The sequence below is a fragment of the Ictidomys tridecemlineatus genome, chromosome 2, assembly GCF_052094955.1.
Source record: "Ictidomys tridecemlineatus isolate mIctTri1 chromosome 2, mIctTri1.hap1, whole genome shotgun sequence".
Lineage (NCBI taxonomy): Eukaryota > Metazoa > Chordata > Mammalia > Rodentia > Sciuridae > Ictidomys > Ictidomys tridecemlineatus.
Genome location: NC_135478.1, coordinates 205,732,960 through 205,760,901, shown reverse-complemented (window position 1 = coordinate 205,760,901; position 27,942 = coordinate 205,732,960). Strand labels below are relative to the sequence as shown.

The 27,942-nt window shown below is 33.5% G+C and overlaps 1 protein-coding gene across 6 annotated transcripts in view; it reads left to right on the top strand.

Annotated features, from left to right (window-relative positions):
* The window catches only part of Rundc3b (RUN domain containing 3B), a 147,053-nt gene that overhangs the window by 59,107 nt on the left and 60,004 nt on the right, over positions 1-27,942 (top strand). For all 6 annotated transcript variants that reach the window (XM_078040489.1, XM_078040488.1, XM_078040490.1 and 3 more), the window contains 3 exons: positions 945-1,030; positions 21,508-21,597; positions 23,655-23,735. In XM_078040489.1, coding sequence (XP_077896615.1) covers positions 945-1,030; positions 21,508-21,597; positions 23,655-23,735 — 257 coding nt within the window. The remainder of the gene's footprint in view (positions 1-944; positions 1,031-21,507; positions 21,598-23,654; positions 23,736-27,942) is intronic.

The following is a 27,942-nucleotide window of genomic DNA, read 5'->3' as shown; positions in this document are numbered from 1 at the left end:
CTGCCATTGCAGTGTTTTGATATTCTCTATATTCAATCTTCATTATTTTTTCTACAGATTTTTGAAAGAGTTGAGTGAAATTAAAATTATTTGAATTTTAAAATTTTCTCAATTGTATCTCTTATATTCTAAAGAGTCTATAAGAGACACTTCTGAGAATAAAAAAAAGTATGGCTAATCTCAACTATCAAAAGGTATTAACACTTTCAGTAGAATTAAATTACCACCAAGAATGGTAATATTTCTGTGATTCTGTGCTAGAATATGCTGAACTTCTGGGGTTTTTGTTTTGTATCACAGTACTGAAGATTAAACCCAGGGCTCTATGCATACTAGGCAAGCATTCTACCACTGATATACACCCTCAGCCCTGGGTGTTTTGTTGTTGTTTCTAGTTTAAATATTTTATAATAGTTTTTAGAATTCTCATGGGACTCCGGATGATTTGGTCCTGTGATTAATCATGCAGTTTGGGGCTCATTATCACTTATGTAAAACCTTTGTCCCTCTGGAAAACTAGAATGGGAAATTCTGGATAATGGTATTAGAGTGATTATTACTGAAAGAGAACTCTGTTCTTCCTGTTTCATAAGGGGCCTCATTTTAATTAGCATGTTGACTTAGGTATTGAAATAGAGGATTGTATCTTATGATTTCTTTATATGATTAAGAAGAAGCCTGTAATGCAAGTAACTCAGTATGAATATTTTATTCCATCAGAGAATAGAAAGTTTGATATGCTATACCCTATGTATTCTGACAAACAAAATATATGTTCTTTATAGTCAGCATTTACCTATTTTTATCTAAATATTTTTCTTAGTCTTTATTCAATGTATATTTTAAATGAGCTATTCTTTATGTGTTGAGAAGATTATATTTTTTGTGAAATAGTAGGCAAAATATATATTTTTTCATACTTGATTCTTTCTTCTTTCTTTCAGGGTAGAGCCTGGATCAGAGTAGCACTCATGGAAAAACACTTATCTGAATACATCTCTACGGCTCTGAGAGACTTCAAAACAACCAGGTTTAAAAGCCCTTTTAATTTCCTAATTTTTTTTGAAAAAAAATAGCCTAAAAGTTTAGAAATTGGAATTAATCAAGAATTATTTAGTTTCTAAAGTCCTAAGCTATTTTGTTTCCTCTTTTTCTTACTGCTCAGATAAATTCACTGTTTTCTGAAGAATAGGTAATTTGTCAGCTAAATACACATCTAAAAGATAGACTTTTTGGCTGGAATATCTTCTCTGACTCATTTTTTACTCTCATTCTTTCAACACTTGAAAGATTAGAGCTTCATTCTCCCCATAGGCTTTTCCCAGACCAATTTGAAGAATGAAATTCCTAAAAGGATTCCTATAGCATCTTTTCTCCTTTCCCACCTCAGCATTTACTTATTTCTGTGCTTGTAAAGAATATAAATGAATCATTTTTTTTATTTCATGTATGTACTTAATGATTGCTTGGTTTCCTCTAATAATAGTTTATACCTATATCATTTTTCTTGAATTACATAGACTAAAGGAATGACATACCCTGCCATGTGAAAAACAGGACTTTATTAATTTTTCATGATGGAAAAAAAGGTTCATGTTAGGACAAGATTTATTGTCCTTTAACATTTTTTGATGTTGAAAAATCCACTTTTCTCCATATCAAAATATTTGTAACTAAAAATATTTAAAAATTTCAGTGCCTTATACATGTACTGTCTAATGCTACAACCACAAAAAACTATATAAGTTAAAATTTGTTAGGATTGCATTAAATTTCAAATGTAGTTCTGAGGTTGCTTTATCACAATTTCTGTGCTCAGTAACTACATATGACTAGTGGATACAGATATAGAACACTATCTTTGTCACAAAAGTTCCACTGGGCAACACTGTCTTTGATTCTTCTAAAGTATCATACTTATTTCTACCTTACTAGTCACATTTCTGAAAGAGAAGTTAATAGTTACAACTCAAGGGCTGGAGTTATAGCTCAGTTGGTAGAGTGCTTTCCTCACATGCACAAGGCTCTGGGTTCAATCCCCAACACCATACACACAAAAAACGATTGCAAATAATTACAACTAGAACCAGTTTTAGTTAAGAAAATCAGGCACAAAGAACTCGTATATCTAAAATCTTAACTTTCATGACTCAATTTAGTGTCTGGCATTCTGGATTTTGAGAAAATCTGGACATTTTATGACATAGTTTTTTAAAAAACTAACTGCTACAAATTATAGTATCTTATATGCCTCTATCTTTGTAGGCAATAAAATAATAACCTTTCAATTTGGAGATACAAGGAAAACAATTATAAATACTATAAATTTGACCAGGATAGAAAAACTTTTTGCTAAAAAAAAACTGTTAGCATAAGATAAATCTGATATATATTTATTGAGTTCTTGTTTAGTAACATGATACTCTTGGTATATTTCTGAAGATGGACAGTGAGATGATGATAAACTCTTAAACCTTTGAAACAAACCTTATAAAATGAAACATTTTATCACTAGGAAATAAATTTAATTATGAAAAATAAGTATTGAGAATACTGAAGCTTTGGAAATAAGAATTAAGAAGCATATCAGAATCTAGTAGACGATACCTAAAAATCTGAAAATTCGTGAAAATAAACCACGTTTTCACAATAATCATCTTATGTAATTATAATATTGTGTCTTTTCTAAATAGAAATTGAAACAGCAATAGTCTAGGTTGTTAATGTTGTTTCTTAGTTTAAATGATTGGGTGGAGTAAAAATAATTCTTGAATAGATTATTTTTAGAACAAGCAGTTTAAATATTTAAAGGGAAATGTTTTTTGCCTGTTCTTAAGTGTTAGCCATGCTTTTTCATAAAAAGGAAATGATTCAGCTCTAAAAAAGTCTATGAAGTAAAAATATTCTTGTAATAATACATAAACATACTCTATGCAATAAACAAATGTAGCTTAGTATATAGATCTATGTATGTGTGTGCATGTACATTTGTCAAAATAATAGTGTTTAGATGTGAATATAATGGCTTTGTAATTTCTAAGAAAGAAAGTAGAGATTTATTTTAGAATCTCATCTTAGTAACTAAAAAAATGTGAAAATGAGAGCTTCTTGTTTCCTTTTTCTACTATTTGTGCTATAATTTTTACAAAAATAAAACCAAAGAAACTTTTTAATTATAAATAAATTTGAATGCATACCTTTGGCAGACAAATGTGTTTGGAAGGCTAGGTTTATAAAATACTAACAAAGTATTATAAAAAGTAGTTGTACCTTACCTTTTATCTGATGCTTCTTGAGGTAAATGCTTCTAGAAGGGTGAGAAATTATCTCTAATCCTTTAGGAATCTTGAGATTATCTGGGTTAAGTGGATTTCTTCTGTTCTGTCTGACTTCACAAAGAGTAATGATATCCTTTATAATATTGGAACAAGTATTTACCCAGTACTGGAGGAGGAGCTACAGGACCTAAGGCAGTCAACTTTGAAGGCACTGATCAGTGAAAATCCAAGAATAAGTATGGGTGGAGGAAGGGTGGGGAGCAGAAATACAAGTTTTCTTTGGCTACATGATTGTAGCTCTAAAGTATTAGAGATATTCATGTTTTCTTTGCTAAGACGGAGGATGTATTAGGGAGCAGTTGGAAAAAAACCCCACCCAAACCTTGAAGAGTGTTATGGTTTAGGGATGAGGTGTTATTGGGAAATAGGGAGCTAGAGTTGGGATGATGGAAGAGTGAAAATTAGAATATAAGCTAAAAAAGAAAAAGTGGAGAATCCCTTTGTTAGGTTACTAGGAAGACCTACAAAAACTGAACTACAGTTTCCTTAAATTTAATTTCTTTTCACCCATAGATTAAAAAAATGACTAGAAAAGTTGTTGAAGGAACAAATATGGACAAATTTGAAGTAGCAGATATGGATGGAAAATACAAAGATAGAATTAGCTTTATGGAAACCTCTGTATTACTTTGTAGTCATACTACAACATTTAATTTATGACAAGTTGTATTCTGAAAAAATGTTCATTTTCAAAATATTTTAATGTAAAAAGGGGAATGAATAAAATATAAAATAAAACTTTGTAAATTACTGAGCTGTCACAAAAAGGAAATATGAAGGCTGGGGAGTGACTCACTTGTCAAACACTTGTCTAGCATGTTCAAGACCCTAGGTTCAGTCTATAGTACTGCAAAATAAAAACAACAAAAAAGATGAGTTAATAAATACTTTTTAAAGTTGTAGTGAAGTAGATAAAATAGTAACATTACCAACATCTTTTAAGAACAAGGAAAGAATTTTAGAATATGAATATGCTTGAAAGTTTTATATTAAATCCTTCTACATCCAGCAATTTGCTTTCCATGGTTTCAGTTACTCTCAGTCTGAAAATATTGAGTGGAAAATTCTGGAAGTAAACAATTCACAAATTTTTAAAATTTTTTTTGTTAAAGTCTATTGTTAATATTTGTCCTACCGTTGTTTTTAATCTCTTAACTGTGCCTAATTTACTAATTAAACTTTACTGTAGATATGTTCATATCGGATATAAGAGTATATATATAGTTGCTTCTTAATGGGATTTTGTTTTCCAATAATTTGTGATAAATTGAAAATGTTCTAAGTCTAAAAGTGCATTTGATACATTTATTCTACCAAATATCTTTATAGCTTAGCCTAGCACACCTTAACATTGTCAGAACACTTACAGAATCATTTGACACAAAATCTGTTTTATATATGTTAACCATGTGATTGTACCACTTACTGTGGGAGCTCCAGCTCACTGCCATGGGCCAGCACTACAAAGAGCTAGCCTAGGAAAAGATCGTCATTCAAAAATTTAAGTATAGTTTCTATTGAATACAAATTGCTTCTCAACATCCTTAAGTCAAAAAATCAGAAGTCAAACCACTGACTTGGAGGCTATCTGTATAAAGGTTGATATTATCTGCAGTTTAAGGAATACAAGGGCTTCAGAACATATCTCCCATGAATAAAGCAAGGCAACCCTATTAACATGAAAAACTAAACATTACTCAGGGTTACTTTTAAACTGCTAACTTATAGCCCATACAAAAAATCCAAAAGGTTAATAATTAAATGTAAAATTCCTAGAAAAAAAAACATAGATGCGAATCTTTGGATTAAGCATTAGTTTCCTAAATATGATACAAAAATATAGAGAACAAAGGAAAATAAGTACATAAATTGGACACAATCAAAATTTAACACTTTATGCTTTATAGAAAACCATCAATAAAATAAATAGGTGACCTACAGAGTGGAAGAAGATTTTTAAAATATGATATGGAACCTGTATCTAGAATGTATATATAGGACTTTTTCAAGTCATTAGTAAAAAGACAACCTATTTAAAAATGGGCAAAGAATAAATAAACATTTTTCCTGTGAAGTTATACAGATGGCTAATAAATACCAAAATGAAGCCCAACATCATTAGCCATCAAGGAAATGCAAACCCAAACCACAATATGATGATATTGCATATCAACTGAGATTTCTATATTCAGTATCATGTGATAACAAATGTTGATAAGAATATAGAAAAATTGGATCCCTCATACATTGCCAGTGGGAAAGTAAAATGGTGTAGCCACTTTGAAAAATGATCTGGCAGTTCTTATGAAGGTTAAATTTTGAGCTACCATGGGACCTGGAATATGACTCCTAGGTGTATGTATATGTCCCTGTATGTATATCTATATATCTCCAAGAGAATTGAAAACATGCTTACAAAAAATACTTATACATATGTTCATAGCAGCATTACTTATAATGCTGGAGGAATTGGTTGGAGAGAAATACAGTGTGATTAATAATGTGGACATGGTTTCATTTGGGGGTAATGAAAATATGTTATAATTGATTGATGTGACAGCTTCACAATTCTGTGCATGTGCCAAAAATCATTGAATTGTACTTTGGATCAGTTATATGGTATGTGTACTGAGCTTTTTAACAGATGTGTACAAAAATTTGAAGTTTATTGAATCATATATGGGATATGAAAAAATACAGGTTTTTGTAATGAAAGGAAGAAAATGAATTGCACTATTCCATGAGAAAATATAAAATCTCAAATGTAAGTTTGTCTTTAGAATAATTCAGTTTTTAAAATTCTGATTAATTCTCAGTTAGTCTTTTTGTTTTGTCAATAAAAGTCTAGCAAAAATCTTATTAAATATCTGAAAGCTCTTTTAATAAAATTATTTCAAAACTTGTTTTTAAATTTGCATCTGAGCAATAATAATTTACATATACCTGGTAACAAGTAAACAAAAACTTCAGAATGCATTGGTGTTTTTCTATAATAAAGAAAAATCTTTCTGCTCTTCCATACAGATCTGTAATCTAACAGTAAAAAGTATTGTAACTGCCCTTTTCAAATTGCTGCTTAGAATCTGGTATTTTCATTAACTTATTACTGCAACACTACAAGACCTTTTTTTCCTTTTAATATCTTATTAAATTTATTAGCTTAACATTAACTGTGTCATCAGTCCTTTCCTATGGACCAGTCTTCACTTTGTTTCCTAAGGAAATCATTCCCCTACAATAAATGATGTTTCTATTCAGGCTATCTTTTAAAGTAAAACCAGTAACCAAATAATGGAAAACAGTATTTGTTTTCTATAGTATACATATAGTATATGTTTTCTATAGTTTCCCTTAGTGGTGGTCTTTATATAACAGTTTTCTTGAGGAAGTACAGATGAGGATCAGGGCTGGTTTAAAATCTGACCACAAACAGACTTTAGTAGTTTTTTTAATTTTGAAAGAATCTTCATGAAATGATATATTCTTGTGTTTTAGTGTTTAACATTGTATTTGCTTATTTAAGTGGACAGATAATATTGTATGTACTTTTTGTATACAGCATATGCTTTTTAAAATATATGTATATACATATGTATATATGTATATGTATATATACACACACATGTGAAAAGGCTCACATACTTTTTTGTGGTGAATTTGCCTAAAGCATCTCCTAGAAATTTTTAAGAATATTTAATAACTATATCCACCATGTTGTATAAAAGATTTCTCAAACTTACTTCCATTGGCTGACATCTCACCAATCCTCTCTTTTTCTCAACCCATTCTACTCTATGAGTCTATGAGTTAACATTTTTTAGATATCATGTAGAAATGAGAACATGGAATTATTCTCAAAATTATTTGTCTAGATCATGTGTAATGCTTATTTGATTTTGGATGGATGAAAGAAAACCTAGAGGCTGGAGCTTTTAAGTCTAATTCCTTTTACTTGGGGAGTAAGTATTCACAGTGATAGACAGATAATAGGACAAATGGAAAATGACAAGTATTTCCTGTCATTTTTGTAGAGTTTTATAAGAACAGGTTTTGCAAGAAGAGTTTTGGGCGTATGAAGTAATGAATTCCCACTTAATGTCTCATCTAATTTGTATTTAACATGAAGATTTCTGTTTATATTGGATTCTGTTAATTTCATTTAAAAATGAAATATAGAATATCCTCCTTATAGAGAAAATTCACAGACCTTCCAAAATGTAAGGAGAGAAATAATCATTCTTAGACTGTACTTAAAATTAGCTATTATTAAAGGTGACATATTTCCTTTCAGCCTTTTGTTGAAAATATTCTTAAAATAATGACTTCATTGTGCTGTTTCTTTTGTTATATACTTCTGCTTTTTAATTCTGTTTCACATTGTATTATATGTTCATTTTTACTATAACACTTCTGTAAATATTTAATAGCTATACAATATGACATTTAATGTCCCTTAATATACTTTATCCTCTAGTTGCTTGTTTGATTATATGGTTCCTCACTATGATTAATAATGCTTCAGTGAGTATGAAATAATCTGCATGAAGGTTTTTTTTTTCCTCTACAGAGTCATTGCTTTGATGTAGGTCTCAGGAATAGAATCACAATGTTAAATGATATGAGTGTTTTTCAGTGCTTGACACATATTTCAAAATGATACTATTATTTTCATTATTCTTGTCAAAAGTTTGACAATATCCCTGCTTCAGTTAACTTTTGTGTTACTGTGACCAGAATTCCAACAAGAACAACTTAAGAGGAGGGGAAGTTTATTTGGGGTTTAGTTTCAGAGGTCTCAGTTCATAGATAAGGAATCTATTACTCTGGGCCTGAGATGAGGTAGCATATCATGTGGGAAGGACCTCATGGAGAAAAGCTGCTCAATTCATGGCAGGGTCAGGTAGCCGAGAGAGAGAGAGAGAGAGAGAGAGAGAGAGAGAGAGGGGGGGGGGGAGAGAGAGAGAGAGAAGGGCCATAGGAAGAATACCCTTCCAAAGCAACAAACAGTGATTCACCTCCTCCAGCCAGGCCCTACCTACCTAGGTTACCACCAAGTCAGTCCATTCAAACTAGGATTAGGCTACAGCTCTCATAATCTAATTATTTAACTTCTGAATATTCCTGCATTAACAAAAACTTTGGGGAGATACCTCATATCCAAACTATAACAATCCCTTTTACTAGTCCCACAAATGGATAAATTTTCATGGTATTATAAAGGTCCTCTATGCTTTGTTAAATTGTTTTAAAATCAGCTCAAGAAAATGAACAAGTTTGGGATGCATTTATTATTCAAAAGAGATTAATTCATAAAACTATTCATGCTTTCTTAGATGCATATATATCAGACATTTAAGTTATTAGTTAAACCAGTCATAAATATTTTCCTGAGAGGTCTATTATCATTTATACATAGGACTGAACAATGGCAAGTTTTTTTGTGATACAAGAGTATATATAGGGATTTAAGATTATCTGCCTTTAATTCAGATAGACCTGGATTTGAACCCTAGTTCAGTTCTCTGCTATCTCCATGAGTTAACTAGTAAATTACTTGCCTTCTCCAAGCTTCAGGTTTTGTCTGTGTAAAATGACAATAATTTTAATACCCATTTCATGGTGTTCTAATGATTAGATTTGATAATTCATTTAATTAGATAATGTACTTGACCAGTTCCTTGTACAAAGTCATCATTCACTAAATGGGTAAAATTTATACTAAGAGGTTAATGATAAAACATTAAATCAAAGAAAATGTGATACAGTAAAATAATTTTGTGATTTGTATGCTTAGATTAATTTTTATTTATTTTAATAATTTTGTGATGTTTTATATGATAAAAATTCACAATGATCTTAAGATTCAGTGTCATAGACATCAATGTGCATTAAAGAGTACCCAGAAATCCTACTTGGTTTCTCTAGTAGTCCTGCTTTACCACTCCCCCAAAATGACCATATTATATACCACATTCTTTCTTAGTAAACCTGAGATAGCTCCCCTATACCCTCATTCTCAACCAATTCCCTTGCTTTATACTTGAGTTAGAAAACCAAGCCTATCATAAATAAGTGCCCTTATTGCTCTCCACCATACACCTTAACCAGTTTCTCTTTGTTTCTGTTCATTGTGATGAAGGTCTCTTCTATGGCAGACCACTTTCTTCTGTATCCTCTCTTCATTCATCTCTTCCTTTAGTTGTCACCTTTCCCTCTTTTCATCCACAATCTCTTTGCTATTGTTGGATCATTCTCACCCATGTGGAACATACACTGGTATCTCCTACCTTAAAAATAAAATATTCTCCACTGAACCCACATTCCCTCCACTATTGCTCCCTTCCTATTCTGCTCTATCACTAAACTTCTCAAAAGTGCTTATAAACACCATCAGCATTTCTTTAGAGTACATCTTGTGTGACTTCTGTCCCTCACTATTCCACCAATGATCTTTTTTTAAGACTATCAATAACAATAAGCTACACTATTTAATGCACATTTCTTTGTATATATTGCATGCCATCTTCTAGCTACTCTTAGTATCAGTTGACCGTTTCCTCTATCTTGAAAAAAACCTTTTGCCTTCAAATTATATAACATCCCTTGGCTTCTCCTCACACTGCTGTAATTGCTCTCTCAATCTCGTTTCCAGTCCTTTTCTCTTTACAAATGATAAATATCATTATTCTCTGGCCTCAGTCTTGCACTGTGCGCTTGTCTTAATTAAATTTTTTTCTCTATTCTCTCTGGAATTTCATCCATCCCCCTGGCTTTAAATATTATCCAAATCATGATACCACATTTAAAATCTCTAGGTAGATAACTAAGATTATCTTGATTTTTTTTTCTCCTGCAATACTATTCACCCCTTCTTATTAAATGACTTAACTGCCTTCATACATGGTTGAACAAGCCAGGGTCTAAAATTCATACTGATTAATTCCTATCATCAGTCCATTAGAAAGTCTTATTGATCTATCTCTAATATCTTTTTTTAATCTATTTACCTTTACCTGTTAAAATAATCCAGACTCCTTTATCTCTTGCCCACACTTGAACCTGCTGGCTTCTCAACTAAGCTTCCAGTTTGCTTTCTTTCAATTGCATGCAGCTTCCAGCCAGTCTTAAAGGTAAAAGTAATCTTGTCAATTCTCACTTAAATCACTGAAGTGATTCCCCATTACCTTAGCCAGCAGGCTCTGCAATCATGTTTTCTGGAATTAAATCCTGATTTCACTTTTTTCTAACTGTGGAATCTTGGACAAGTTGCTTAATCTTTCTGAAAAAAAAACTACGTAGTGGCAAAGTTAAAGCAGATAATTCCTTTAAAACAGTAATAGCTTTCCTTAACCACCAATAAATATTCACTATTATTATCAGTGTTATGTGGCTTGCAAAACCCTATGTGAACAGACTTATATGAGCCAAGATTTCAAGTTGATTATTTGAAGAATACCTTTCTTAATGTCTCTTTAAATGAGAATCTTGTTTTATCCCTCCCTTAAAAAACAATTTATTTACTTTATACTAGTTGTCATCATGTGTAATTATAATTTTCTTTTGTTTGTGGCCTATTTACTAGACTACAAGCTCCATAGAGAGACTGTGTCTAGCTTGTTCATCATTATAACTATGACACCTAGCATAGATTTTGTCACATAGTAGGAATTTATTATATATTTGTTGATAAAATAATTAATGTATCTCATATTCTTAGCAAGACCTTTGTATATTCAGATTTTGGGTAGTTTTTCATTCCCATTCAGTTTGAATGCAATATAACATCTGTTTTGCAAGTCATAAGTGAAATTTTCTTACATTTCCTTATATATAGATGAAATTGGAGAAGAGAACAAGAAGGTTAATAATGAAGTTTCTGTGACATATATATAAGTTCTCTCATATTTAATATTGTATTTTAACAGTATAGAATAACTTCTGACTCTCAAAAAGGAAAACGTGAGGCATGATATTGTGTGGTATTAACATGATCTATATTGACTGTTCACCTTGAATTCCATCCCAAAGGATATTTGTTAATATAATTTCTAAGGCCAAGAGGCCTTAAAATAATGTTATTGCATGAGTCAGCATTGTAGGAATATATTTCAATTAGAGTTAATTTATATGTGATAAGAAAAAAAATATTATTTCATAAGGACTTTAAGTACTTTTCTAGTTATTAATATTTTTATAATCAATGGAAAAAATAATTGGAAATTTTATAACTATTAAAAATGGAAGATATTTCTTCCAGATTGCACTACCAAATAGTTACTTATAATTTAAGAAATAATAGCTTCTAAAATACAGAATTATATTTAATATCATCTAACAATATATAAGTATTTAAATGAAAGTTTTACATATTTTTTTACTTGGGTACTTTCAATATTTATAATATGTTCCTGGAATTCAGTATACTGTTTTGGTTAGCTTCTCATAAAAATATTTTCTTTAGAACAAAAAATATTTTTAACAAAAAGAAAAGATTTTTTTAGTTTATACCTTATTGGATTAGTCATTTCATGGTTTACTCTTGGTTTATATACCACGTAACTTTAGTTATATAAACAAACCTTATTAGCATTCCAGTCTTTCTATGAGATAAAGTGAGAAGGTTGAAATTTTAAAATCTTTTGAAGTCTTTAAAAGTGATTTTCAATAAAAAATTGTTAGTTTTATTTTTTTGAGAGAGAGAATTTTAATATTTATTTTTTAGTTTTCGGCAGACACAACATCTTTGTTTGTATGTGGTGCTGAGGATTGAACCCGGGCAGCATGCATGCCAGTCGAGTGCGCTACCGCTTGAGCCACATCCCCAGCCCTATTGTTAGTTTTATTAAGAGAGTAAAAAATTAATGTTTCTAAATAGTTTCTGCCTCTTTAATACACATGAATGACTTAAGCCTTCAATGAAATGATAGAAATGTTATCTTTTCACATTAGTTCAATTCCGTATTCTTTTAAATACAGAATTACTTTTTAAGTATGTTATTTCACATTGGAAGTATATTTTCTGAAAAATTATTTTGTCTTAGCCCATATTAGTAAATGAGAAAGTTCAGCTATAGCAGACAGTCCTCTTTAATTGACTCTTCCTCTTCCGTATTTCTTCACCTCCTCTCTCCTCTTTTGCTATTCTATTAAGTCAGGCCTGTGGAGTGTTATGCTTGAGTTAATTTTCATTTGAGTAGAACTATTAATTTCACATACATGAAGCATTTCATTTATTGTTAAAAAATCATCAACTTAAAAATTAACACAGGTGAAACAGGCCACACAATGGAATCCGTCCACCAGTAAAACACTATTCACAACCTTCTTTCATCTTTGTAATGGCTGATGGCCGCCTAACTTATGGAATATTTTACAGTCTAAAAGGCCAGGGGATGCAGAATCTGTGCATGGACAGACCCATTCATTCACTCAGGTTTTCCAGAAGAATATTCTCTGTGCGACAGTCCCCTGATACCAGGCATCAGAAAGACGGGGGAGACCAAGATGGCCGCGAATAGAGTGCATCACACCCTGTGTACCGCGCCACTGCTCAGGTGAATAACGAGTTAGAACGACAAAAAACTATCTTGTTAGGAACTTACAGCAAAAGGGGGGTGCACCGAAACCTAGAAGAAGGATTTCCAGCACCGAGGTCCGGTAATTGAGTCTCAAACACTAGCCAACTGTGACACTGGAGATCTGGGCTGACTGATCTGCGTGGCCCGCCCCACAGCTACAGACGGCGGGGCGCTGCTGAGAAGCGACCAGGAAGCAGGGGGAAACGGTGCTGCGGATTCTGTGGAATCCTGCCTGCTGAGCCCTCACTGATCCCCGGGCTGAGTTTGGGATTTCAGACAGGGAAGGAAGTGGTACAGTTCTATCCCCCACAACGGAAACTCCACCAAGGAAACCAGCGGCCACCATCTTGGAGAGCTGAAGTAACCACCACCACTCTCCGACAGATGCAACAATAAAACAGGTGTGTGTTACTCAGCTCATCTCCCATACAGGGGGGAATTCGCATAAAATCTCTCCTAGGCTTTCCAGGGGAGGGATAATCAGAGTGAGCCTGCATAAAGACATGGGGAAAACTAGAGACACCCGACCTTCAACTCCCCCTCCCATCAGCGCTGTCTAGCCAGCGCTGGGGGACGGGCAAGCGGAAAAAATCAAAACAATCGAGTGCCGGGGTTCCCAATAGCCACCCTCCACACTCAACAAACAGCAGGCTCAGTGTACAGTTTGAACTGCCGAGAGGCATCACTCAGGGGAAATCTGGTCTAGCAGGAGAAACCAGGGGACTAGAGGCCAGGCCCTCGAGACTGGGCGGCTGGAGACCATACGCCCGCTGGCGACAGTCCGCCCACTGCCCGCGTGACTGGGCAGCTGGAGAACGCACACCCGCTGGCAACAGCCGGCCTGCTGCCCATGGGGACTGGGCAGCTGGAGTCCGCCCTGCCGCTGGTGACCAATCTCCCGCTGGCTGCCTGCGCGACTGGACGGCTGGAGACCGCCCGCCCACCGGCGACTGGGAGCTGAAACTAGCCAGAGACAGTCCAGTCCCACCCCCCCATTCAGACACCCCGGCAAGGAGCCTGGGGCCTGCCATAGCAGAGAGGTGACGTCACTAGAGCTTGGCCGTTGGAATTCCTTCCCAGCGGAATCCACTTTAGCAGGCATAGTCTACCAACACAAAGGAGAGACAACAGAGATATACAAAACCAAAACAAATCTATAGAAGAGAGCAGAAACACAGCAATCAAATAAAGCTGGAAAGTAACTTGAACATCATGAAAAAACGAGGGAAAAAAGGAGTACAAACAATGCAGGACAACTTAATTCTACAGGAGGACCTAGAAGCATCAGAAACATGGATAGGGAAAGAACTCAAGGCATACCTAACTCAGATGGAAAGGAATATTAGAGAAGATATGAGACAGCAAGTCCAAGCAATAAAAGTATATTTTGAAAATGAATTAAACAAATTCAAATGGCAAAGAACAAGCTTTACCAGGAGATAGAGATCTTAAAAAAAATCAAACAGTAATTCTAGAAATTCAGGAAACTATAAACCAAATTAAAAACTCAAATGAGAATATTACAAATAGACTAGATCAAGTAGAAGTCAGAACATCAGATAATGAAGACAAAGTTAATCAACTTGAAAAGAATATAGTCAACACAGAAAAGATGCTTAAATCCCACGAGCAATCTATTCAAGAAATATGGGATGTCATAAAAAAAAAACAAATTTGAGAGTCATCGGGATAGAAGAAGGCGTAGAGATTCAAACCAAAGGAATGGACAACATACTAAATGAAATAATTCTAGAAAACTTCCCAGAGATGAAAGATGGAATGGATTGCCAAATCCTGGAAGCCTACAGGACCCCAAACATTCAAAACTGTAATAGACCAACTCCAAGACATATAATTATGAAGATAGCCAACATACAGAACAAGGAGAGAATATTAAAAGCTATGAGAGAAAGGAGGCAGATTACATTCAGGGGTAAAACAATTAGGTTAATGACTGATTTTTCATCACAGACTTTGAAAGCAAGAAGATCCTGGAACAACGTATTTCAAATGCTGAAAAATAATGGATTCCAACCAAGAATACTGTATCCAGAAAAATTAAGCTTCAGATTTGATAATGATATTAAAATCTTTCATGATAAACAAAAGCTAAAAGAATTTGCAGCCAGAAAACCAGCACTGCAAAGCATTTTGAGCAAAATACTACAAGAAGAGGAATTGAAAAATAGTGCCCAAAACTAACAGCAGGAGGTATCTCAGTAAAGGGGGAGGAAAACAACCAAAAAGTAAAAACTAGCCAAACTAAAATAAATAAATAAATAAACATGACTGGAAGTACAAATCATATTTCAATTGTAACCTTAAATGTTAATGGCCTAAACTCACCAATCAAGAGTCATAGGCTAGTAACCTGGATCAAAAAAAACAAATCCAACAATATGCTGCCTTCAGGAGACTCATATGATAGGAAAAGACATACACAGGCTGAAGGTAAAAGGTTGGGAAAAATCATACCACTCACATGGCCTTCAGAAGCAAGCAGGAGTGGCCATACTCATATCGAATAAAATCAACTTCAAACCTAAGTTAATCAAAAGGGATAAAGAAGGACACTATATACTGTTAAAAGGAACCATCCACCAACAAGACATAACAATTATCAATTTGTGTGCACCAAATAATGGAGCTACAACGTTCATAAAACAAACTCTCCTCAAGTTCAAGAGTCAAATAGACTACAACACAATAATTATGGGTGACTTCAACACACCGCTCTTGCCATTAGACAGATCCTCTAGACAAAAACTGAATAAAGAAACTATAGAACTCAATAACACAATCAAAAACCTAGACTTAACCGACATATATAGAATATATCAACCCTCATCAAGTGGATACACGTTCTTCTCAGCAGCACATGGATCCTACTCAAAGATAGACCATATATTATGCCATAGGGCAACTCTTAGTAAATATAAAGGCATGGAGATAATACCATGCACCATATCTGATCATAATGGAATGAAACTGGAAATCAATGATAAAAGAAGGAAGGAAAAATTCTACATCACATTGAAAATGAACAATATGTTACTGAATAATCAATGGGTTACAGAAGACATAAAGGAGGAGGTAAAAAAAATTCTTAGAGATAAATGACAATACAGACACAACATACCAGAATCTGTGGGACACAATGAAAGTGGTTTTAAGAGGGAAATTCATTTCTTGGAGTTCTTTCCTCAAAAAAGAAAAAAACAACAAATAAATGAACTCACACTACCCCTCAAAAACCTAGAAAAGGAAGAGCAAATCAACAGCAAATGTAGTAGAAGACAAGAAATAATTAAAATTAGAGCAGAAATCAACGAAATTGAAATTTAAAAAAAACCATTGAAAAAATTGATAAAACCAAAAGTTGGTTCTTTGAAAAAATAAATAATATCGACAGTCCCTTAGCCATGCTAATGAAGAGAAGAAGAGAGAGAACTCAAATTACTAACATACGGGATGAAAAAGGCAATATCACAACAGACACTACAGAAATACAGAAGATAATTAGAAAGTATTTTGAAACCCTATATTCCAATAAAATAGAAGATAGTGAAGATATCGATAAATTTCTTAAGTCATACAATCTGCCCTGATTGAGTCAGGAAGAAACACACAATTTAAACAGACCAATAACAAAGGAAGAAATAGAAGAAGCCATCAAAAGACTACCAACCAAAAAAAGCCCTGGCCCGTATGGGTATACAGCGGAGTTCTACAAAACCTTCAAAGAAGAATTAATACCAATACTTTTCAAACTATTTCAAGAAATAGAAAAAGAAGGAGCTCTTCCAAATTCATTCTATGAGGCCAACATCACCCTGATCCCGAAACCAGACAAAGACACTTCAAAGAAAGAAAACTACAGACCAATATCTCTAATGAACCTGGATGCAAAAATTCTCAATAAAATCCTGGTGAATCGAATACAAAAGTATATAAAAAAAATTGTGCATCATGATCAAGTAGGATTCATCCCTGGGATGCAAGGCTGGTTCAATATACGGAAATCAATAAATGTAATCCACCACATCAATAGACTTAAAGACAAGAACCATATGATCATCTTGATAGATGCAGAAAAAGCATTTGACAAAGTACAGCATCCCTTTATGTTCAAAACACTAGAAAAACTAGGGATAACAGGAACTTACCTCAACATTGTAAAAGCTATATTTGCAAAACCTCAGGCTAGCATCATCCTAAATGGAGAAAAACTGAAGGCATTTCCTTTAAAATCTGGAACAAGACAGGGATGCCCTCTATCACCACTTCTATTCAATTTAGTTCTTGAAATACTAGCCAGAGCAATTAACAGACAAAAGAAATTAAAGGCATAAAAATAGGAAAAGAAGAACTTAAATCATCGCTATTTGCTGATGACATATATTTAACAGACCCAAAAGGGTCTACAAAGAAACTGCTAGAGTTAACAAATGAATTCAGCAAAGTGGCAGGATATAAAATCAACACGCATAAATCAAAGGCATTCCTGTATATCAGCAACAAAACTTCTGAAATGGAAATGAGGAAAACCACTCCATTCACAGTATCCTCAAAGAAAATAAGATACTTGGGAATCAACCTAACAAAAGAGGTGAAAGATTTATACAATGAAAACTACAGAACCCTAAAGAGAGAGAGAGAAGAAGATCTCAGAAGATGGAAAAATGTACCCTGTTCATGGATAGGCAGAACTAACATCATCAAAATGGCGATATTACCCAAAGTTCTCTACAGGTGTAATGCGATGCCAATCAAAATCCCAATGGTGTTTCTTGTAGAAATAGAGAAAGCAATCATGAAATTCATATGGAAAAACAAAAGACCCAGAATAGCAAAAGCAATTCTAAGCAGGAAGTGTGAATCTGGAGGTATAGCAATACGAGAGTTCAAACTGTACTACAAAGCAATAGTAACAAAAACAGTGTGGTACTGGTACCAAAACAGGCAGGTGGACCAATGGTACAGAATAGAGGACACAGAAACCAATCCACAAAATTACAACTTTCTTATATTTGATAAAGGGGCTAAAAACATGCAACGGAGGAAGGAGAGCATCTTTAACAAATGGTGCTGGGAAAATTGGAAATCCATATGCAACAAAATGAAACTGAATCCCTTTCTCTTGCCATGCACAAAAGTTAACTCAAAATGGATCAAGGAGCTAGATATCACATCAGAGACACTGCGTCTGATAGAAGAAAAAGTTGGCTATGATCTACATACTGTGGGGTCAGGCTCCAAATTCCTTAATAGGACGCCCATAGCACAAGAGTTAATAACTAGAATAAACAAATGGGACTTACTTAAACTAAAAAGTTTTTTCTCAGCAAGAGAAACAATAAGAGAGGTAAATAGAGAGCCTATATCCTGGGAACAAATTTTTACCCCTCACACTTCAGATAGAGCCCTAATATTCAGAATATACAAAGAACTCAAAAAATTAAACAATAAGATAACAAATAACCCAATCAACAAATGGGCCAAAGACCTGAAAAGACACTTCACAGAGGAGGACATACAATCAATCAACAAGTACATGAAAAAATGCTCACCATCTCTAGCAGTCAGAGAAATGCAAATCAAAACCACCCTAAGATACCATCTCAATCCAGTAAGATTGGCAGCCATTATGAAGTCAAACAACAATAAGTGTTGGCGAGGATGTGGGGAAAAGGGTACACTTGTACATTGCTGGTGGGACTGCAAATTGGTGAGGCCAATTTGGAAAGCAGTATGGAGATTCCTGGGAAAGCTGGGAATGGATCCACCATTTGACTCGGCTATCGCCCTTCTCTGAGGATCTTAAAAGAGCGTACTATAGGGATACTGCCACATCAATGATCATAGTGGCACAATTCACAATAGCTAGACTGTGGAACCAACCTAAATGCCCTTCAATAGATGAATGGATAAAAAAAAATGTGGCATCTATACACAATGGAGTATTATGCAGCACTAAAAAATGACAAATCATAGAATTTGTAGGGAAATGGATGGCATTAGAGCAGATTATGCTAAGCAAAGCTAGCTAATCCTTAAAAAACAAATGCCAAATGTCTTCTTTGATATAAAGAGAGCAGCTAAGAACAGAACAGGGAGGAAGAGCATGAGGAAAAGATTAACATTAAACAAAGACGAGTGGGGGGAGAGAAAGGGAGAGAGAAGCGAAAGCATATGGAAATGGTAGGAGACCCTCAATGTTACACAAAATTACATATAAGAGGTTGTGAGGGGAAAGGGGGAGGGAAACAAGGGAGAGAATTGAACAACTGTAGAGGAGGTAGAGAGGGAAGAAGGGAGGGGAGGGGAGGGGGGAGAGTAGGGGATAGGAAAGGTAGCAGAATACAACAGTCACTAATATGCCATTATGTAAAAATGTGAGTGTGTAACCAATGTGATTCTGCAATTTGTATTTGGGGTAAAAATGGGAGTTCATAACCTAATTGAGTCAAATGTATGAAAGATGATATATCATGAGCTTTGTAATGTTTTGAACAACCAATAAAAACAATTAACACAGTTTCCTAATGAGGAAAACTAAAGATCCCTCCATAAAGGCTCATTAAAACAATATTATGTATATACAAATATAACAGAGCTTTAGACTTTAAAAAAAATCTATGAAACCAGTTTTTTGTTTGTTTTGTTTTTAGTATTCTTCAGTGATTCTTAATGAAATGTTGACATTAGGAAACAAACAAGAATAGTTTTTACTGACTCTTAGAATGTAATGTTAAACTATGGTGGGTTTAGATGAGGAATAAAAAATATAGGTCTTTTCTTATATAAGAAAGGCACGAGTGGTGGGTAATTCCCAGTTAAAAAAAATAAGAATTGTTTTCTAAAGAATACATCCCGTAGAAAGGGTGTCCTAGAACTTTTGGAAGCATAGTCCTTCCAGGGATCTGTACTATATTCTGCCAACAGGTAAATTAGCCATTGGGGTGAGGACAAAAAAAAATCTAAGATACATGTATTTGTTTAAATATCGTTTATCTTTTTGTAGAACCTTTCAACTGAATGTCTAGAAACTTTTCCATTTATTTTACTGATCTTTGTTATACTAGAAGTTTTATTTTTTTGTGTAAATCAGTAAAAGTAACTCCCAATATGTCCAAGGAAACAGAAAGCATTTATTCCAAGACTGTTCTCTGACATATTTGCTTGCAGCCTTCCATGTGTCAGAGAGTAAATAGTTGTCTCTTATTTTCCTTTTCATACTTTTAATTCATGTAAAATTCCATATGAACCATAACATAGGTTAAATTTTCTTTAAGTATTTTGACTTTACAAGTAATAGTCTGAAAGAATTGGATTGTTTCCTCAAGCAGTTCATTAATATGAGCTTGTGCAAATTGTTTTAACCTCATACTTCCCTTGGTGGTATATTGAAAGCTAATAATGATTGCTTGTCATTTACTTTGTGGGATTTTTTTTCAGATATCAAATGATATATTTATAACAGTAATTAGCAAACTGTGAACAACTATTCAAAAATTAATGGTGGAATTATGAGCATATTAGAATCTTTTTGCAGCCTTTAAGAACCCATGAATAGTGAAAAAAGCAAAACATTTCATTTACTAAAATGTTTTTATTTTAGTTAAAAGACTGGTATATTCACTGTCTATATTCAATATAAATACATAAAACAGTGTAACAATCCCGGGTTACTGAACATAAACTAATTTTTATATAGTGTACTTTTCTTCAAAAGAAGAAAATTTGGTGATCTTACATTCTTTTGTGGAAAAACAACTTGGGTCCTATTATAGTATTTTTCAAATAATTAAAACAACTGTTAATAAAAACAGAAGGCTTTATAGGAATTAGTAATGACAGATACATATTTATATTTTTATTAAGGAATGTTGGGTAGTTTCTTTTTTACATGTAGCCACCTTGGTAGCCCATCTGTTCTGTTAGTATCACAGTATTAAGATTAACATAAATTCATAATGAGCACACCTTCCAAGTTCTTCATTTAGTCAGTAACCCTTAGGATTACAGAAAAACAAAATTAGTTTTGTTTTAATAACAGAAATAGTGTCAATACAGTATAAATGACCCTGGATTTACCAACATTTCACTTTACATTAATATTGCTTCACTATTAGGGAAAAGTTCTGGGAACTCTAGACCCACTGAAAGAGTCATTTTACGGATTTGTGTGTGTGTGTGTGTGTGTGTGTTGCAGAAGATAGAACCCACAGTCTTATATATGCTAGGAAGTGCTCTGCCTCTAAGCTTCATCCCCAGCCTCACTTTGTGAACTGTTTTTAACAGTTTAAACACTTGGGGAGAATGCTTTTTATTATGGTGACAGGTGATTTTTGGTTTTGGTTTTGTTTTTTGTCTGTAGCTTCAAGTATGGAAGTATGCATGTGTGTGTGAGTGTGTGTGTGTGTGTATACATACACATATATAAACACATACATATACATAAGTATAAATTGTTTGTATTTATATATGTGAATTTTAAAAACTGTGCTCTTTATTTTGGACTCTGATTTCTCTAGGTCAGACTTTAACCAACTTTTAATATTTATATATTGACTCACTTCATTTTTTAGGAGATTTTATGAAGATGGAGCAATTGTCTTGGGTGAAGAAGCAAATATGCTTGCTGGCATGCTGCTTGGACTCAATGCTATTGATTTCAGGTACTTAATATTTAACTAACTAAATTCAGTTTTTAAATTACCTCATGACAGTTTCTACTTACAATTTTTTCTTTCAATTTTCTAAGTAAAACACAAAGTTGATACTTGGTTCATGTTGTTCCCTTTCAAATCCATTAGTTTTCCAAATGAGTTTGCTCTTAGGAAAGAGACATTCTCAAATTTTAAGAGCTGACAGACTTGCCTTCTAACTTGGACAAATAAAAGTTTATAGACTATACCCCTTAAGCAGTCCCCTACTAGCACTGAGGGGAGAGCTCAAATCTTAGTATTTTTCAGCTACTCTTTTAAAATGAAAATAAATACATTAAATGTAGTCTCAAAGGAAGAAAGATTCTGGCAGGATATCTTGGGTATCTTACATTTCTTGTGTTATATATTTAGAATATCAAATAATATTGTTAATTTTTTCTTTTATTATCAACAAAATAAAATTGTTTCAGATTAAGACCAAATACTAAAAATGGTCATTGTGCTTTCTAGATGCTTGGAAACATCTTTTTTATATTTTTTAATCAAGCCCATATTTTATGTATATTTTAAATCAAAGTTTGTCTTCAAGAAAACTCAAAGACACAAATGAAGGAAGCATTATATTTTTATTGAAATATACATATCATTTGAAAATTCAAGAGTATTAACAAAATAAGACTGAAATGACTTGGTTTTTACCTTCATACACTTTTATATTTGATCAAAGCCGTGTGCATCCCATTTACACATGTTCAGGATTAACATGGCACATTCTTTCAAGCACTCTCAGCACTTTCATAAATACTGTATCACTAAATTCATTCCCACTGTTTTTATAATGAGGTTACAAATCATGCTTGGAATTTCTCAAAGGAATACTAGGTAAATTTGCAAACAAATCATCCAGCAGATGTTAAGATTTGCTTTGCAGACATTAAGCATACTCGAAGGTAGTTATACATTGGAGGTTTTTCACTTAGTTATGGGGGAGACAGTGTCTGAATTAGATAAAGTCTAGATTGTAGAAAACTTTAAAAAGCACTATATTCTAATTCTCAAGTATTCAACTTATACTAGACACATTAAAGTGTTTGTCAATTAGAGACTGAAATGTCTTTTAAGTCTTGAATTAAAAAAATAATTCTGCCATTTTCTTTTTCTAGTAAATCACTCTTTTCCAAATATTTGACATAAAAGAAGTCCAATTTTTCTCTATTTGCACTTGTAATAAACAAGTATTCAGTTCATTAGTTAACTTTCTTAGAATGAATATGATGGTGGAGCAGGAAGATCATCTTTTTGGGCCTTTTAAGAATGTTAACTTTTTATATGACAGGTGTTGGCCTGGCATAAATATTTTGAAGATGGGAGTTTATAGATGATTTTTTTTCCCTTTGCAGATCAACTTACATCTACACATTCCTATTTATCTTTCTCGAAGATGCACTTTTTTCTTCTAATAATAGTAATAATAAAACCAAACACCTTTTGTGTTATATTTTTATATGTGCATCATATAAAAGTAAAAATTACTCAATTGGGTAACTGAAAGATCAGAATTTCCTTTATTTCCTCTATGAGACTCCTCAGTATAACTTTCAGTAAGTCACCTAATCTTTTTCTTGTTTATGATTTCAAAAGAATTGAATGGAGGACTTTCAGCATCCTTTGTAGGTCTAAGATCTAAGCTTTTTCACCATTTGGATAGTTTCAGAAACTCTTTGTTTTCTATCTAATCAGATCTTTTTAAGGAATATACATTGTCACCAGAGAGTTTATATCTGAATGTGAAAAGCAAATCCTCATTTGAAAATTCTCTAGTGACATGTTGAAAGCCATTTGACAAAGATATTGTCAAATACAGAGTTTAAGAACTTTACTGTTGCTACTTGATAAATTATATAACAGATATTAACTTGTACAATGCTTTGTCATTGTATTGAAGGTAGAGTATTTTTTAGGTATTTATAATAATTTTGATAAAAGAAATGTCTCTTATTTGTAATACTTAACTTTGATTTAATATTTATGTATTAATATGAAATATTTATTGTTTATCATCTTAGCTTCTGCCTGAAAGGACAAGGATTAGATGGCAACTTCCCTGCTGTAATAGACTATACACCATATTTGAAGTTTACACAAAGGTACTTACCATTTTGAAATGTTGTTGACATCTTAGTTTATAATTGTATGTTTTGTGCAGTAGTCATCTTTTTTAAACTACTTTGTATAAAACATTTGTTTCAATATCAGAAAATACTAGAGTATAAAATTCAGTTGTATTTTTAGTATTTATGTAAATATACATTTTTATATAATTGCAATTCTCGTAGTTTTTACATATAAAAGCATTTATTGATATTGCTTTAATCACCATGTAATAGTAATAACTGAAATTGCCCTGCAGTAGTCCAGTGAAGTTTCAAATTTGTAATTCACTAGATACTTTTCTATTTTACCTCCTTTATAGAGAATAATGAATAGCATTTACAAATCAATTTGCCTTTTGTTTCTGTTGTAAATTTTCAACAGAAAATTTATTTTAAGAAAATTCAATGAAAACTTTGACTCTTAAAAAATATGCTTATAAAAAAAGTTGTGCCAATTTATCCTCCTATGATTATTGTGTAGGCATTCTAGATTTCCCACAAATACAATAGCTTTGAAATTAATCAGATGAAATATATACACATTTCCAAGTTCTACTAGAAAAATTGATCTCCTAGCTAGCATGGTATTCTTTATATACTTCTAAAATGTTATAATCAAGGCAAAATTGTAAGCTACTCTGTGTGTATATGTGTGCGTAAAACATGTATATATGTAACATGGGTGCATACATACATACATTCAAGAATGTATGAAAGGCATTTTCCTAGAAGCCAGGGACACATATTAAAAATAAGTGAATTTTTGATACTTCCAAAAAAAGCCAAGATAACCACCACCTAGTGAGAGATAACACTTAATATTTCAGAGCTGGTGTTTGACAATATTTTGGATGGGGAGGGAGAAAGAGAAATAGTGCATTATGACAATTATCTTCATCGAGCAAGTGGTGGTAAACAGGATACTTCTAGTACATTAAATGTAGAAGTAAGAAGATGTTTTAAACAGACATACAGTTACAGTATTTTGGGATATGTTAGATTATGTATATTTTGTGAAGATGTCTAGTAGTTCAAAATAATAATAGTAATTATTACTGGATGTTTATTATATATAAGACATTTTTAAGAGCTTTACTTCTGTTAATTAATTTACTCCTTAAAGTCAGTGAGGTAGGCATTACTTTCCTGATTTAAAAATAATAAAACAGGAACACATAGAACTTAAAACATATCATATGGGTGGTTTTGTTTTGTTTTGTTTTTTTGCTATGCTGGGATTGAACCCAGGGCCTTACATATGCAAGTACTCTACTACTGAATTAAATCCCTGCCCTAGACATATTTTTTTGAAAAAAAAAAACTAACTAGAATAATATATATTTTATGCTTATACAATTATCAAAATGAAATCTGTTATGTATAATTAGAATCAAAAATAGAAGAAAAAGAGAGAAAGAAAAACAAACAAACCCAATTAGGTTCCTAATCTAAAAAAAAATCATCAGATTCTCACTTTCCACCCCAAATTAATTTATCTAGGAAGTTATATGTATTCATTGAGGAAAAATTAGAAAATACAGAAAGGTAAAAGAAAACAAGTCACCCGTTATCTACCTTCAAGAAATAGCTTCTAGCTGGGCATGATGGTGCATGCCTGTAATACCAGTGACTCAGGAGACTGAGGCAGGAGAATCATAAGTTCAAAGCCAGCCTCAGCAACTTAGTGAGGCCATAAGCAATTCAGCAAGACCCTGTCTCTAAATAAAAAATATTTTTAAAAAGGCCGGGGATGTGGATCAGTGGATAAAGCCTGGATTCAATCCCTAGGACCAAAAAAAAAAAAAAAAAAAAAGAAAGAAAGAAAGAAATAGCTTCTAGAAGCATTGTTAATGTTTTGTGAGATAGTTTTCCAGCCTCTTCTATGCATACACTTTTTTCTTAATAAAAAATTTAAATATAATATACGTGTACTGATTTTTTTTCCTTTAAACAGTAAACAGTTTTACTTGTCATTAGCTGTCTTTCTACAACATTGTTTCTTAAAATGAACAGAATTTCATTGTCTATATAGGATGTTTGCCCAGTTATTTTGGGACTTTTAGGGTATATTCAGTTATTTGTTTTTACATGCAGTATTATAGTTAATATCCTTACAAATATACCTTCTTATATAGATCTATGATTCTTTTTCCTCCTTTCCGCCCTCTTTCCCTCTCTTCCTTTTTTTCTTCCCTCCCTCTCTTTCTTCCCTCCTTCCCTCTATTTCCCCTTCTTCCCTTCCCCTCCATTCCCCTCCTTCCTTCTCAGAACCTTACATATGCTAGGAAAGCAGTGTGTTACTGAGCTGCATCCCCAACCCTTTTTCATTTATTTTGAGACAAGGTCTCACTAAGTATCCCATGCTGGCCTTGAACTTGTAATGATCCTGCCTCAGCCTCCCAAGTAGCAGGGATTGCAGTGTGCACCCCCAGGAAATGATTATTTCTTTAAATTAAAATGATAGACGGGGGATTTCTGGAAGAGAGAGAGAGAGAGAGAGAGAGAGAGAGAGAGAGAGAGAGAGAGAGAGAGAGAGAGAGAGAGAATGAATATTATTATTAAAGCTTTTGAAATACACTGTAAAATTGCTCTCTAGAGAGCTCATACCAGCAATTGTTCCCTTCCATTAAATACCCCTCTTTCCTATATTTTCCACGTGTTACACTCTGAAGACATAGTAGAAAGACATGATCCTGTGTTCATGCCCCGTAAATTTGCTGGAGTGCTTAATAGAACTCGGGGAAACACTTTCTTAAATTTACTGGCTTATTATAATGGATATTCTAAATGATATGGATAAGTAGCCAGATGAAGACATACATAAGGCAAGGTCTGGGAGACCTGTCCTGTCCCCGTAGAGGTGGAGTGTACCACCCTTCCAGAGCACTCGGGCAAGTTCTCGTTTACCTTCTTGTAAGCCTTCATGTGCTCTGCCCTCCAGAAGCTCTCCAAACCCTGTCCTTGGGGAGTTTTGTGGAGACATCATTGCTTAGTCATTTTTGAAGTATGGTCAACTATGTAGACATGGAATTGAATAAAGAGTATGATCTGATGCTGACAGAGTGGAGAACCCACTGAGGCCTATCTTCACAGTCTCCCTGGCCTCTCTTTGCAGCATTCCTTCCTCCCAGGGATGAAACATGAAGCAAGACCTTTTCTGAAATGGGGACATTTTCTGACAAGGCAAATCAGAGAGATGCTTTATGGCAAGCTCTAAGACAAAGGCATGGGACAGAGTTAGGGCATAGTTTTAGTTTCTGTGACCCACCTTGAGGAAGAGAAATTCTAGTTTCTACCACAGGTGAAAGAAGGGCAGAAAAAGATCAAAGAGAAAGAGATTTGTTTCTGAGGCCTAAAGTACCTTGACATTATAGCAAAAGACTGTCTTTCACCTTTATGACTCTGAAGCTATTCCAGAGCTGCTTCAAGAGCCAAGGACAAAAAGCCAGGTACTTTAACTTTATTGTTCTCATCATTTTGGAAACAACAAGAGCTGTGGAAGTTATGAGCCAGAACAAAAGCCAAAATATATATATATATATATCATAGTATCACAGCAGCAAATAGCATGTTGTTACATCCCCATTTTAAAAACAAGACTTTTTAACCCCACATTTACCTGTGGCTATTCCTCTTTCCCCTCTTCTTTTATTACAAATATGTCTCTGATTTTATTTATGGTCCCTAGTACTAATACTTAGTCCTTAAAAGGACTAAAGGAAGCACCTAGGATTACTGAAAAGTTTCTTCCCACCTAATGAGGTAGTCTGGCAGTTTCCTAGTTTTGTATCTTGGGTTCAGTAGAAATATTTCTTAGTAGTATGTAACCTCTTGATGCAGGGTCTGGGTTTCTCTATAGTAAATACCTTTGCAAAATGCAACCTGCAACTGCCAGAGTGAAGCAAATGGGTAAGTAAAACTGTCCTGGTGAGGGAGCATTTTCCTATAGAAGTTCAGTCTTGATGAGTCAGTATAGAAACTAAACTCCTAGGAGGGCTACATGATCTCCTGACAGGATTTGCCAGCCACTTCTGGGCAATGATATCAGCATTCTTTGAGATAGAGGTTGGATGCCTGCTACTGAGTATTTGGGTGAAAAGCTGAGTCAGCCAGCAGGAGGTTAGATGATTAAATAAGAAATAAGAGAATCTTGGTTAAGCTGAGGACTTCATTTGGAAACCAGAAATCTTAACAGTTAACC